Here is a 14,326-nt window from a genome sequence, read left to right on the forward strand (position 1 = left end):
CTTTTTTATTTTATTTTTTTGTGATCAGTGAAAACTGGTTAGGTGTTGCTACATGATGTGACTTTAAAAACATGAATGGAATTGTAACGTACATCAGCGAAACATGGACACTGGGTTTCAGCCGGCATTACTGCTGGTTTGCTCATGTGCGCAGTGGATGTGCGCTGCACATGCATGCGCATTTCAACGGAAATTGTTCTGTGCGTGTGCAGAACTAAAAAAAAACATGGCGGTGGCAAGGGCAACTGGGGAACCAGCTTGAGGGCGTGCCCATGGAAAGATTCATGCTCGGTATCAAGGCAAGGAAGAAAGGCCTGAACATGGATTCTCTCTCTCTCTCTCTCTCTCTCTCTCTCTCTCTCTCTCCCTCCCTCCCTCCCTCTCTCTCTCTCTCTCTCTCAGTCATCACCACTACCTACCACTGCCACTATCATCCTTGGATTGCCCCTAACCCTAACCCTAAGAACGGGAGGCTGTTAAGCATCAAAACTGGTGCCAGTCCTCATTACAATTACAATTCTAAGTATTATTTCCTTATTTTACATAGTACCTTGGAGAGAAGAATATAACTTGGGAACAATAACTTTAGAGATTCTCAACAAAATGACAAAATTAACATGAGTTTTGACCTGGTACTCCACAGATGTTAGTTCATTGGCTTGAATTCTATTATATTTTTTTGTTTTAAACACATAAACACATCAACAAAAACAAACACGTGACTTAAAACAACATAGGAACAAGAAGTTTCATCATATATCATACAGCAGTTCCGTATCGGTTTCTTTACAGTTAGTGTTTTCCCTTCTATACATTTCTATCTTGTATTCATGGTCCCCTTATTCGTTATCCATTTTTATGTACTATTCTATATTTATTTATACTTAGCTATTTATAACAAAATATTGTTTATTCTTTTTCTTTGCCATTCTTATACCTTTGTTATTCCATTTAACCCAAACTGTTATAATATACAGTTTGGGTTGCTTTGTTTACCATCCCTTCCACCTGTTGTAACACCACTTTATTTTCCCTTTCTTTTCTCCCTCCCTCCCTTCTGTACTTCCTTCCTTCCTCCTCTCCTTCCCCTTCCTTCTTCCCTTACCTCTCCCCTACTCCTACTCTCTCTCTTCCCCTTCCTACCCTCTCTCCTTCTCTTTCTCTCCCTTCCACCCTCCTCTCCTTCTCTTTCTCTCCCTTCCACCCACCTCGCCTTACCTCTTTCTTCTTCCCTTGCCTCTCCTTCACTCTTCCTCTTCCCTTCCTACTATCTCTCCTTCTCCTTCTTTCCCTTCCACCCTCCTCTCCTTTCCCTTCCTTCTTCCCTCCCTTCTCTACTTACTTCCTCCTCTCCTTCTCCTTCCATCTTCCCTTACCTCTTCCCTACTCCTGCTCTCTCTCTTTCCCTTCCTACCCTCTCTCCTTCTCTTTCTCTCCCTCCCACCCTCCTCTCCTTACCTCTTTCTTCTTCCCTTGCCTCTTCTCCACTCTTCCTCTTCCCTTCCTATTATCTCTCCTTCTCTTTCTCTCCCTTCCACCCTCCTCTCCTTTCCCTTCCTCCTTCGCTCCCTTCTCTACTTCCTTCCTCCTCTCCTTCTCCTTCCTGTTTCCCTTACCTCTCCCCTACTCTTCCTCTTCCCCTTCCTACCCTCTTCCTCTCCCTTCCACCCTCCTCTCCTTCTCTCTTCCTTCCTTCCTCTTCCTCTCCTCCTCCTCTATGACATTTCTTGATCTATATTGAGTTAATGAGGGAGACAATTCCATTAAGGGGATGCAGGTAAAACAATCTACATCCAGACTAGTTCATTACCAAAGAAAAGGAGAGATGTAAACCATCCCCTCTGGCAAAAAAGAAAGAAAGAAAGAAAAAAGAATGATGTCAAATCTATCAGACTGAATGGGCAGGAGAATTAAGCACGAGAAATTAATCTTTGATTTTACTGAAACCACTATTTCATTTGATACATAGCAGGTACTGAAATTCTCTCATAAAATCTACATCGGCTTCTTTGAGATACACCTTATCAGAAATAGTATGTCCTTGAATGGTTGGGTACCTTCCTCCATCCTAGTGTACACAAGAGCCAGTTTATGATATGACTGGGGTCATTTATACTAGATGACTTACATTTAGTTCATTCAGATTTTAATGAAAGGTTTCATTGTTATTCATGGATGATTAGTGTTTTAATTATCAGTAATCTTTATTAAAATTTTGAGTTACAAAATCCATCAATGTCGGGAAAGAACAACCTACCCACCCCCACTAACTTCTAAATTATTTTTTTTACCATTATACTCTTATATGGGACTGCAAGAAGGGAGAGAGTGTTAATTGAAAACAAATGCATTAATCAGTAGAACCAATAAAATAAACATAAATTGCAATGCAAAGCCGTAAGGCACCATAGCGATAGAGGAGTTAAAGAGATACGTTAAGTAAAATTTCAGATAGGACAGAACCTAATTTGTTATCCATAGCAGAGGTGGGTTCCTACCAGTTCGCACCTATTCGGTAGAACCGGTTCGTCAAATCTACCGAACCGGTTAGAAAAGGTTCCACCAGTGGACCCAGAAAGCAGGCCACACCTACAGAAGAGGTTCCAAAATTTTTTGAAACCCACCACTGGCAAGGGTCTTGTAACTTGACAGCTTTAAGACTTGCATGCTTAAGTGCCAGAGTTCCTGAGCCAACGTGACTGGAGGAGGAATTCTGGGAGTTGAAGTCCACAAGTCTTAAAGCTGTCAGGTTTGAAGACCCCTAGTTTTTTTTCTAAAGGGTTAGGGGTGCAAGGATCTTGTAACTTGACAGCTTTAAGACTTGCATTCTTCAATGCCAGAGTTTCTGAATAGCTACTTGGACCAACCCAAGTACTAATTCATAATTTCATATCCGGTCACATGGGCAGCAAGCCACTCCCATCCGGTCACATGGGTGGCAAACCACTCCCACAAAGGAGGCCACACCCACAGAGTAGGTTCCAACAATTTTTGAAACCCACCACTGATCCATAGCATATTTAAGTGATAACAGTAAGGGCAAACAGGCCTTCGGGGGAAGGGGCAACCTAAGTTATCACTAACAGCATAGGTGACCTAAGTGAAAAGGTTCTATCCTACATACAGGCAATCAGCTGATTGAGAAGAAGATGAGGAACTCAAAGATGAACTTGGGGTCAGAGCCAAGGGATAAATTGTTAAGACTCAAGGAATAAACACCAGTCAGAACCGAATAATAGAAAATGAATCTACAGAACAAGCAGGAAGAAGATAGAAAGGACACACAGCACCACAGCAGAGTCAAGAACACTTTGTTCTTCAGAAAAGGTTCCAGCCTAAGCAGGAAGCCTTTCAGGGTCCAGGAAGGCAAATAGGAATACCACCCCATAGCACTTTACAGCACTCTCTGGGTAGCTTATTTTGCACATTGCCCCCAACACAATCTGGGTCCTCATCTAACCGATCTCAGAGGGACAGGAGACTGAGTCAAACCTGAGCTGGTCAGGATCAAACTCCAGGCTGTGGGCAGAGTTTGCCTGCAACACTGTGCCACTATGGCTCTTCATGGCCAGCTTTGGCATGAATGTTCAGTCCAAAGTTTTAGAAAATGTTTCGCAAATGGTAATATATTTAGCAATAGCAATAGCAATAGCAGTTCGACTTATATACCGCTTCATAGGGCTTTCAGCCCTCTCTAAGCGGTTTACAGAGTCAGCATATCGCCCCCACAGTCTGGGTCCTCATTTTACCCACCTCGGAAGGATGGAAGGCTGAGTCAACCTTGAGCCGGTGAGATTTGAACCGCCGAACTGCAGTTAGCAGTCAGCTGAAGTGGCCTGTAGTACTGCACTCTAACCACTGCGCCACCTCGGCTCTTCTATATTTCAGCCTAGATTTCCCAAAGCTTATCACACCAAGAACTACTTCACTTGTCAAAGCCTTATAATTAATGAACAATACTTGAACCATGCCTGGAAACAAACTGGAAGCCAGTGCGTATTATAAACACATTCCAAACAAGAGTTCATTTAACAGATACATGCAATGCCACGTACTTTTGAGGAAATGCACACTTTGTTGTGCATTTTATTACCTGGGAAGACAAGCTGGCATTTTGCAAGGGATGGCTCCAGTAGCTGGTCGGCTCTTAGGGTCACATAAGGAAGCATCAACTTGTACTTGAAAATCTTCGTAGCAGGTTTCTTTTGTCACAATTTGACCTGCATATAAGACAGCACAAACGGCAAGCACAAAATCATGAACAACTGCTTACATTTGAAACTCCATCTCTTGATTATCTAAAGCTGCTGTGTCCATCTTACACAATCCTACACAAACAACAAGGACACTTATATGACTACTTCCCATGGTTTTATTTCCCAGGTCAAAGAATTTTAGTGAATTTAAGAATTCACTAATTTCGGCGCAATACTGGAAGAAGGAAGACCTGCCTACAACTCAAGAATGGACATTGAAAGTCACAAACTTAGCCGAGATGGCTAAAATATCGGCATATCTTAAGGATCACTCAAATGAGAGATATAAACGAGACTGGAAAAAATGGATTGACTATATACAAAATAAATACGGGACCAAGAAATTCCAGTTAGCCTATGCTTAAGATCAGAAATGATTTAAATTGTTTAAAGTTAGCTCAGCAAGAAGAAGCTAAGATCAATGTAGAGATGTCATTAATTTCTTTATTTCTGTTTTCTCAATACATTTTAGACTGTGTTTGTTAAAAATCCATACCGTGTACGGGTTCTGGGAAGTTGGGGGGGGGGAAGGAGGAGGGGGGTTGGGGGGGAGGGTGGAGGGAGGGAGGGGTATACATTAGGCTAGACAAGAATTTGGTGGTAAACTAGAACTATTTTGACACACAAAAAATTGTACTCCGATGTCTTACTGATTGAGGAATGATGAAATGTTTGTTTTAAAAGAAAATAAAACTTTTGAACCTAAAAAAAAAAAAGAATTCACTAATTTCATACTATTTGACAAACAATTCTGGGGACTATGATATACCATTTGCTCCTAATTGCTGATCCACAGTTGTCTTTCTTTTCTGCAGATTTTTCTTGTTCCCATCTATGTTTTTTGACTAAAATGTAAACTCAGTTGTGTCTACACAAGCTAGCTTGTTGTTAGTTCTATATTAGCAGAAGAGGGATGCAGCTTCCTTTTTCAATCATTCAGGGATGTGTAATTCAGACCAATGTCTTTAGAGAAAGGAAACAAGGGGATTATTTAGAAAGTTATCCCAATTCAAATGTTTTGATTTTATTTCTGGATTGTTTTTTTTTTATTAACCCATTACTCCCTTTTTACATTTTATTTTCAGACAATGTGTGCAGTTTGTTACAGCTCTCACTTTACATTTCTCACCCTATTCTTATACATCATCAGTACATAGGTCTACATACAAGCACTAATTAAATTACAGCACAAAATAGATTTTGTGAGATTGAGATTTGTTTTATTTATATGCCGCCCTATTCCGGGAGGGACTCAGGGCAGCGAACAACTCAAAGGGGGAAAGGGAACACAGAGTACAATACAGTAGTTAAAATAGCCAAGAATCACACAACCACACAGGTCGAGGGGGGAAGGGAACTCATCAACCCCAGGCCTGCGGGCACAGCCAGGTTTTGACGGCTTTTCGGAAGGCCTGGAGAGAGGTGAGGGTCCGAATTTCCACGGGGAGTTTGTTCCAAAGGGCCGGAGCTGCTACAGAGAAGGCCCTCCCCCGAGTGGTAGCCAGACGGCATTGGCTGGTAGACGGAACCCGGAGGAGGCCGACCCTGTGTGATCTAATGGGTCTTTGGGAGCCATTGTGATCTGATAATGACTGATATCTTACCAATGATTCTGATAATTTTAAAGGAAACAATGAATTGGAAACTGATAATCTGAGCATATACCAATTCTCAAGTATATTGGAAAGTAATACAAAAGGATGAAAAGACAACAAACTCCAAAAAGGCAATAAAATGAAAAAAAAAAAGCTATCAAAATGTAGTATGCAGAATTCAAGTACAACAGTATAGATCTTATATTATGAGAAGAGTTTTGTTGACTACATTTGAATTAGATAAAAGTTTAGAGTATCTGATCTGAAAGTTTGCAAATAGGGATTATCTATCTGTCTAGGCCAAATTTTTCAGCTTGTACATTTAGCACAGTGCAGGCAAGTGCTGTGACTCCAATTTAGAGGTTTTTTTCTTTGCAAATCTGTGCACATTTTTTATGCCTTAGAATATGTGGAGAGGTTACATAGTGATCAACCCTCATAAAATTTGTAAAAGCACAATGCAGTTTGTTTGGTCTGACACACACTGCTATTCTGGAGGAATGTTTGACCCATTTCATTAACCTGTTTAAACTTACATTCCACTATATATAGTTTGACAAAGTTTATGTAAACAGCCTCAGGATGAGATAGATGGTGGGCTGGTGGGCAGAATTATTACCATTCCACTTCCCCATCTTACTCAGCTTATACAACTCAAACTTGTCTTTAGTCTTTCAAGGATTCCCACTGCAGGGAATGACCATATTATAGTTACAGAATCCACTGATGCTCTATGAAGAAGAAAGAAAGGATGGGATGGAGCAGCTCTCAACTTATGTCAACTTTGGCTGGAAGAAACTCAATTGTCTTTATTTGGTGCCTTCTTCACTGAGTTCAAGTGCTCTCTAAACATTAAGACTCATAATCCCCTGTTTTTTTATCCTCCAAACCTGTCTCAATAGTAAGAGGGCCTTTAGAAAATAGTTACTAGGGAGACTTTGTCTGAAGGGAACCACCTCAGACTACTAAGGTGGGTATGGCGATCCATGTGGCAGGCTTACACTTATTCTCTTCATCTTTTATCATCTACTTTTCTCCTATCATGGGGTTTCCCCCCATTCCTTCATTCCTTCTATGCACATTTCTTTTAGTGTAAGTTTATCAGAGGTGGGTTCCTACCAGTTCGCACCAGTTCGGTAGAACTGCTTCGTCAAATCTACCGAACCGGTTAGAAGAGGTTCCACCAGTGGACCCGGAAAGCAGGCCATACCTACAGAAGAGGCTCCAAAAATTTTTGAAACCCACCACTCTCACACACACACACCAGGGGTGGGTTTCAACCGGTTCGCGGTGGTCCCCGCGAACAGGTTGGTCGGCAAACCCGGAAGTGAGTAACTTCTGGGAACGGCGAAGGGCCCACCCGCCCGCCCGCGTTCCTTACCCGAGTTCTGCGCTTCCATGCATGCGCAGGATGCATACAGCACCTGCGCGATCCTCCAGGAGCAGCTGGAGCATCGCACAGACACTAGTACGCATGCGTGCGCTGCGCGCGTGCACGAGGACGCCTCCGGCCCCGTTCCAACCGAAACGGTTGGAACGGGGCGAGAAACCCACCCCTGACACACACACACACACACACACACACACACACACAGACTCACACACAGGGAGAAAGAGAAAGGAAGAAAGAAAGAAATAAAGAAAAAAGAAAGAAAAAGTTAGAGAGAGATGAAAGAAAAAAGGAAAAAGGGACAGAGACACAAAAGGAAGGAAAGAGAGAGAGAGAGAGAGAGAGAAAACACATGGCCGGCAAGCCACTCCCACCAGGTCACATGGCCGGCAAGCCACTCCCACAAAGGAGGCCACACCCATAGAGTAGGTTCGAAAATTTTTTGAAACCCACCACTGAAGTTTATCCTCTTCTTTACAGATTTCTTTGTGTATGTACTTTTTTAAATTTCATAACATTTTGCATGACTGATATAAATTCATATCAATCTACTAATGCAAAGTAGTGAGTGAGGCAATGGTGGCTGTTTATCACCTAGAGATGAAAGGAGACTATTCTACAACTTATTTTAGTTCTATTATTATCAGCCTCTTTCCCAATGTAGTCTCCCTATGCAGACTCTGCTATTTTTGATAGTTACATAATATATGGCTCGCCAGGCATCCAGACGAATTAGTCATCCATTTTATGGACCTGCCCATCACATGCTGTCTGTGTAATGACTCACAAGAAGCTCAGAAAATAGCTGACAGCAGGTCATCTTCCCAGCAAGGTGAGTGACTTTGAATTGCTCTGAGAAGCAAGCGTTTGGGAAGAAGGCAAGAGCAGCCCTTGAGTTTGTCAAATAAATCAGACTCCAAGCTCACAGTGTCTCTGCTCATTAGTCTTCTGGACTGAGAAGGCAAATAGCAGTATTTAAGACTCATATGAATAATTGCTGCTATTCAAAAAGTTTCCAATTAGTTTTTATTTATCCTCATAAAAGCTCTGTGAAACCTAATAGTAGCCTAATGCTTTATCAGCGTATCAGTACTAAGAACCGAGGTGGCTAACTACAACTGGACAGAAAGTCTTATGCAGATCTTCATATGGAAGTGGAACAACCAGTACAGGATCATAAAGAGCCGAGGTGGCGCAGTGGTTAGGGTGCAGTACTGCAGGCCACCTCAGCTGACTGCTATCTGCAGTTCGGCGGTTCAAATCTCACCGGCTCAAAGGTTGACTCAGCCTTCCATCCTTCCGAGGTGGGTGAAATGAGGACCCAGACTGTGGGGCCAATTTGCTGACTCTGTAAACCGCTTAGAGAGGGCTGAAAGCCCTATGAAGCGGTATATAAGTCTAACTGCTATTGCTATTGCTAGTACTTTATTGCTTCACAACTGATAGTTCCTCGTGAGTAATAACAACACTGAATATAGAGCCCGAGCATGTTAGGTTTATTGCAGATAGACATGCACTTTTTTTAGTTATGCTGCTAATTACTACATAATTACTACATAAAGTAACTATTCAAATGTTACTGAAGTTGACCAGAAACAGAATAATAAAGTTGGAAGGGGCCTTGGAAGTCTTCGAGTCCAGACAAATGGCTGTCCAATCTCTTCTTAAAATCCTCCAGGGATGAAACAACTACAACTTCTGGAGGCAAGCCTTTCCACTGATTAATTGTTCTCACTGTCAAGAAATTTCTTCTTAGTACTGGATCTCTCTTTAATAAACTTCCATCCATTAATTTTTGTCCCACTGTCAGGTGTTTTGGAGAATAGCTCTTCTTTGTGGTAGCCCCTTAGATATTAGAAGACTGGTCTCATGTCAGCCCAGTGCTTCTCTTTGCTAGAAACTAGACTTTCCAGCAATGATTCATCACATGTTTTAGTCTCTAGTCCAGTGGTGGGATTCAGCCAGTTCGCACCTATTGGGGAGAACCGGTTGGTAACTTTCTAAGCAGTTCAGAGAACCGATTGTTGGAAGAAATCTCCTTTTGTTTTTTTCCACTTTACAGGGCTAATCCTGTAAGGAAGGCAGGAAGGAAACATTCTGGTGTTGTTTCTAGCCTAATCTTTATTGACCTGCTTACAGAAACTGCCTCTCCGGTTAACCCTTATTACATTGTGACAGCTAAGGTGATGTGCCCATCAGCTTGAGTGTCCTTGAGTTGGCGAAGCCCACCCAGTCACATGACCACCGAGCCCCACCTATCCAGATAGTCATTAGGGCAGAGAACCGGCTGTTAAATTATTTGAATCCCTCCACTGCTCTAGTCCCGTAATCATTTTTATTGCTCTTCCGTGCACTAGAGCCTCAACTTAATTTTTGCATCACGGTGACCAAAACTGAATACTGTTGATGCAGTCTAGGGCCACATTGGTTTTTCTGGCAGCTACAGCAAAAGAATTTCAGCAAGGTTGAATCCTGCATATCTATTAAAGGTACACACATTTTTAATTCTTTGGCATTAAGATATAAAGAGAATCTTTTATAAAAATGGTTAAACAAGAAGCTCCTATGTCTGGAGAGTGGGAGTCGCTGACCCAATTTATATGATTTATAATTGTAATAAAACATTTGATTTATTGTCTTCTCAGCTGTCTGATTTTCAGCTGGAATGAATACATTATTTAAAATATGGCCACTATGTTGAAACCACAATTTTGCTTTAGCGTAGCTGCAACGAATCATCCTAATATTTAGAGTAAGTTTTGGAAGGTAGTAAGATGAATTTTGCAATTAAAAAAACCCTTACTTTTTATTCATTAATTAACTAATTATTTTATTTTATTTTATTTATTTACAAAATTTATAGACTTCCCATCTTACTTCAAGGTAACTCTCAGGATATTTGAAATCAGTCTGGAATGACACTGCCAGGTTAGTTACAAATTTCATATAAGATTACATTTAAGTGGCAATTTCCATAGTGGTTCCAATCATAACAGGAATGGAGAAAAAGGAAGGAAATAACATTATGAGAAATCATTGGAGTTTCTGCTTCTTACTTTCTTGTTCCATCTCTCTCAATTATTATTGTGCTTTCTCATTCACACTAATTCTCCAAACCATTTAAAGAAAAGGGAATTCTTTTATCTTGCTGATTTGAAGATTTATCCCCCCCCTTCAAAGTATGTACAAACATTCAGGGGAAGAAAGGACTCCTGAAATAATAAAATATGGATCATCATGTTAAAAATGTGATATAGGATGACACTATGTTTAGACAGCCGAGGTGGCGCAGTGGTTAGAGTGCAGCACTGCAGGCTACTTCAGCTGACTGTTAGCTGCAGTTCGGCTGTTCAAATCTCACCGGCTCAGGGTTGACTCATCCTTCCATCCTTCCGAGGTGGGTAAAATGAGGACCCAGATTGTTGGGGGCGATATGCTGACTCTGTAAACCGCTTAGAGAGGGCTGAAAGCCCTATGAAGCGGCATATAAGTCTAACTGCTATTGCTATTGCTAAATGAAGCTCCATCTCATAAGTTGTAACTCATTAGTGCATCTGGAGTCTAGGGTTGTTTCCATGACTAGTTTTAAATCTAGTGGAGTAATTATCAAGGCCACTGTGTGACCTGTAACTTTTCCTTGTTAAAATTAAATGCAATGCTTGTTTTGGTACTGCTTTCACATAATTGTCACATTCTCCACCCAATGTATCATTGAAGGTGAGAAAACAATATCAGATAATGCTTGGCCAGGAAAGCAGTATTAAGTTTAGCTCTCAGACAACAACACCTGACTATAACACCATACAATTATTGAGATGAATGAACAAACAATGATTAGCACTGAGTTATGCACATTGCTACACTTTTCAAAGGTCAGAATTGCACAAGTGGACCTACATTTTATTGAAATGAGTAGATCTCTGGAAGCTAAAATTGACAAAGAAAAAACAAACTGATAAAATACTTGGAACAATAAATACCCAGCTGCCAGTGTGTCCAGCTATGCTTCTTCATGAAGAAGCATGTGCACAGTTAATTTATCCCATTCCATTGTTTGTCCACTGCAACTTCCTCTTTGGCTTCGAGGGAGGGGAGGGAGTTTTTATCAGAACCCAAAACAAATTGGGCTCAGGGTGAAGGAAACCCTTCCTTGTTTGCTTTTTGCCATTCCTTTTTCTTTTTATACTTGCAGCAGAAATTTTCTGCAAGAACGCTGCCTACTAAGCATTTAATTCAAGCCTTAGCAATGTGTAATTTAGTAGTGGTTAACTAATAAATCCATCGAGGTGACATTAACACATACATATAAATACTGTTAAAGCCCTTCATGGTTTAGGACCTGGCTACCTGAGAGACCGCCTCCTGCCACTTACCTCCCAATGACCAACAAGATCGCACAGGTTGGGCCTCCTCCGGGTGCCGTCAGCCGGACAATGCCGGTTGGTGACTCCCCGGGGGAGGGCCTTCTCTGTTGCTGCGCCGGCCCTGTGGAACGATCTCCCTGCAGAGACCCGGACCCTTACTATTCTCCCAGCCTTCCGCAAAGCCGTCAAGACCTGGCTGTTCCGGCAGGCCTGGGGCTGTTGATAAGATATCCAGCCCTGTTTAGATGGAATGGGTGATATGAGTTTTAATTCTGTATTTTTATTTTTTATCTCTATTTTTAAAATCGTATGTTTCTTGTCTGTTGTCAGCCGCCCTGAGTCCCCTCAGGGAAAAGGGCGGCATATAAATCCCAATAAACCTATAAACCTAAACCTATGGGAGTGGGCGGCATACAAATCCTAATAAACTTGAAACTTGAAAGATTGAATAAGGGCAAATGATCACTTTAAAATCCTGCTACAGTTTGACAAGCGTAGCCCTCTTAGGTCAATAATAGCAATAGCAATAGCAATAGCAGTAGACTTATATACCGCTTCATAGGCCTTTCAGGCCTCTCTAAGCGGTTTACAGAGAGTCAGCATATTGCCCCCAACAATCTGGGTCCTCATTTTACCCACCTCGGAAGGATGGAAGGCTGAGTCAACCCTGAGCCGGTGAGATTTGAACCGCTGACCTGCTGATCTAGCAGTAGCCTGCAGTGCTGCATTTAACCACTGCACCACCTTGGCTTGGTCAAGGCCTGTAGCATCTGTATTGAAGGTGCTGAGACAAAGATCAGCTTCAGTTTTTAAGGATCACAGTCATTTTGACCTTTTACCTTTTACATGACATCTGCTCTTCATTCTCCAGGTGGCAGGTGTTTACACAGAACAAGCAGTAGCTGATTATCACCCCATAAATAGACAGCTGAGAAGCTGATGCTGTCCTCTAACAATGTAATGTTCATCTTATCAATCCTTGATAGCTCCCCAGACTAGTCTAGGTGACAGGATCTCAAATGGATAACATAAGCATGTATCTTCACGGGGATTTTCCCACCCTGTTTTCAGATTAGATCGAATTTTTACCTCCCTTCATCTCAGCCCACAAAGCAATGACAGGAATGGTAAACTAACACATCTGAAAGGCAATAGTTTGGGGGATATTACTCTGGAATAGAGGAAAGCAGCTAACTATTTCAGGGGTCATTTTGAGCCTCTGATTTTAGCATCTAGTCCTCAACCTGTCCAAGCTCATTATCTTTTGCATTATTATACCTTGAAGAAAACAGAGTCCTTTTATTACCTTCTTCAGTAACATAAAAGAATGCCAAAAAAGAAAATTACTGTCTTTTAATAAAAGTCTAGTTTCAACCTAACCAAAACTCAAAATTTTGATCCAGTTAAATAGATTTGTAGATAAATAGATACACCTTAGATACAGTGTTGATAAATACATACGCTGTAAATAGATACACATATGAAATATTTCAGATTATTGTCACTCAAGTCTCAGTCAAAGTTGAAGAAAGAATAACTACTTGTAAAAGTATTTTTTGAAAGGTGTTGTTTAATTTTGGACTTCCAGATAAGAAATAGCAGACTGAAGACCACTCCATGAAAGGGGGTCCTAACAATTGTAGCAGATGAAGAACTGGCTAGTAAAACTGGCTCTTTGAAATCTCTATGGATTTGAGATTGGCCACATGTCCTCCCGACAGCTCACAAGGAGACCATAAGATTAGTGGCCTCTGTGAATTTAGAGTTCGGTGGGATGAGCCATCTTGCTCAAACCAAGATCAGTGCCGTTGAAATGACACTACTTTGCATATTACCTCCTCTAATCACTTCTGGAAATTGCTTGTTGTTGGAAACACCTTATAGACTTTTTGCATGAAACAGAAAAAAATGAAATTACGATTGATTACAGAAGGAGTATAGTCATGATGTAACTTTAGATAAAGAGGCAAATTTATAATTGTACTTATTACTGCTGTAAAGAAGATCAGAAGCTGATTATATACAAAATAAATATGGGACTAAGAAATTCCAGATAGCTTATGATTAAGATCAGGAATGATATAAATTGTTTAAAGTTAGCCTAGCAAGGAGGAGCTAAGTTCAATGTAAAGATGTTATCAATTTTCTATTCTTTTTTCCAATATATTTTAGACTGTTTTTGTTAAAGGTTTATACCGTGTATGGGTTCTGGGAAGTCGGGGGAGGGAAGGTTTGGGGGGGTTGGGGGAGGGTGGGAGGGAGGGATGTGTATTAGGCTTGACGGGGGGTGTTAGATTTTAATGTAATATGATTGCACATGTATACTGTCTTCTCTTTTTTTAAAAAAAAAACTAGGATATGTTAAGTATATTGATATGGAAGCATAAATACTATCAACATAGATTGGAGTTTGCTCAGAAGCGGAAATACACCAATGAGAGGAAGAGTGGGAAACAGAAGAGAGAAGAAAGATGGGAAGGGAGGGATAGGAGAAAGGGTAAGGGGGGAAGATGAGGAGGATAAGGAGGAGTGTAGAGAGAGGAGAAGGAGAAAGGAAGGGGAAGTAGACTAGGAAAGGATGATGGAGGGAAGAAAGGAGGTAGGAGAGAGGTAGAAGAAAGAGGTGTATGGAGAGCAGAAGAGCTAATAATGGGTTTTTATCTTTCTGGGCGTTGATGACAAGAGGAACTGATGTAATTACTACTTAATACAATAGGATAT

General features: G+C 41.1%; 1 protein-coding gene across 1 annotated transcript in view; it reads right to left on the reverse strand.

Moving 5' to 3' along the window:
* ADAMTS16 (ADAM metallopeptidase with thrombospondin type 1 motif 16) overlaps window positions 1-14,326 on the reverse strand; it is a 102,025-nt gene that overhangs the window by 25,959 nt on the left and 61,740 nt on the right. The window contains exon 18 of the mRNA XM_032220453.1: window positions 4,094-4,220. Within this exon, the coding sequence (XP_032076344.1) occupies window positions 4,094-4,220 (127 nt within the window). The remainder of the gene's footprint in view (window positions 1-4,093; window positions 4,221-14,326) is intronic.

This window comes from Thamnophis elegans, chromosome 6 (assembly GCF_009769535.1).
Source record: "Thamnophis elegans isolate rThaEle1 chromosome 6, rThaEle1.pri, whole genome shotgun sequence".
NCBI lineage: Eukaryota > Metazoa > Chordata > Lepidosauria > Squamata > Colubridae > Thamnophis > Thamnophis elegans.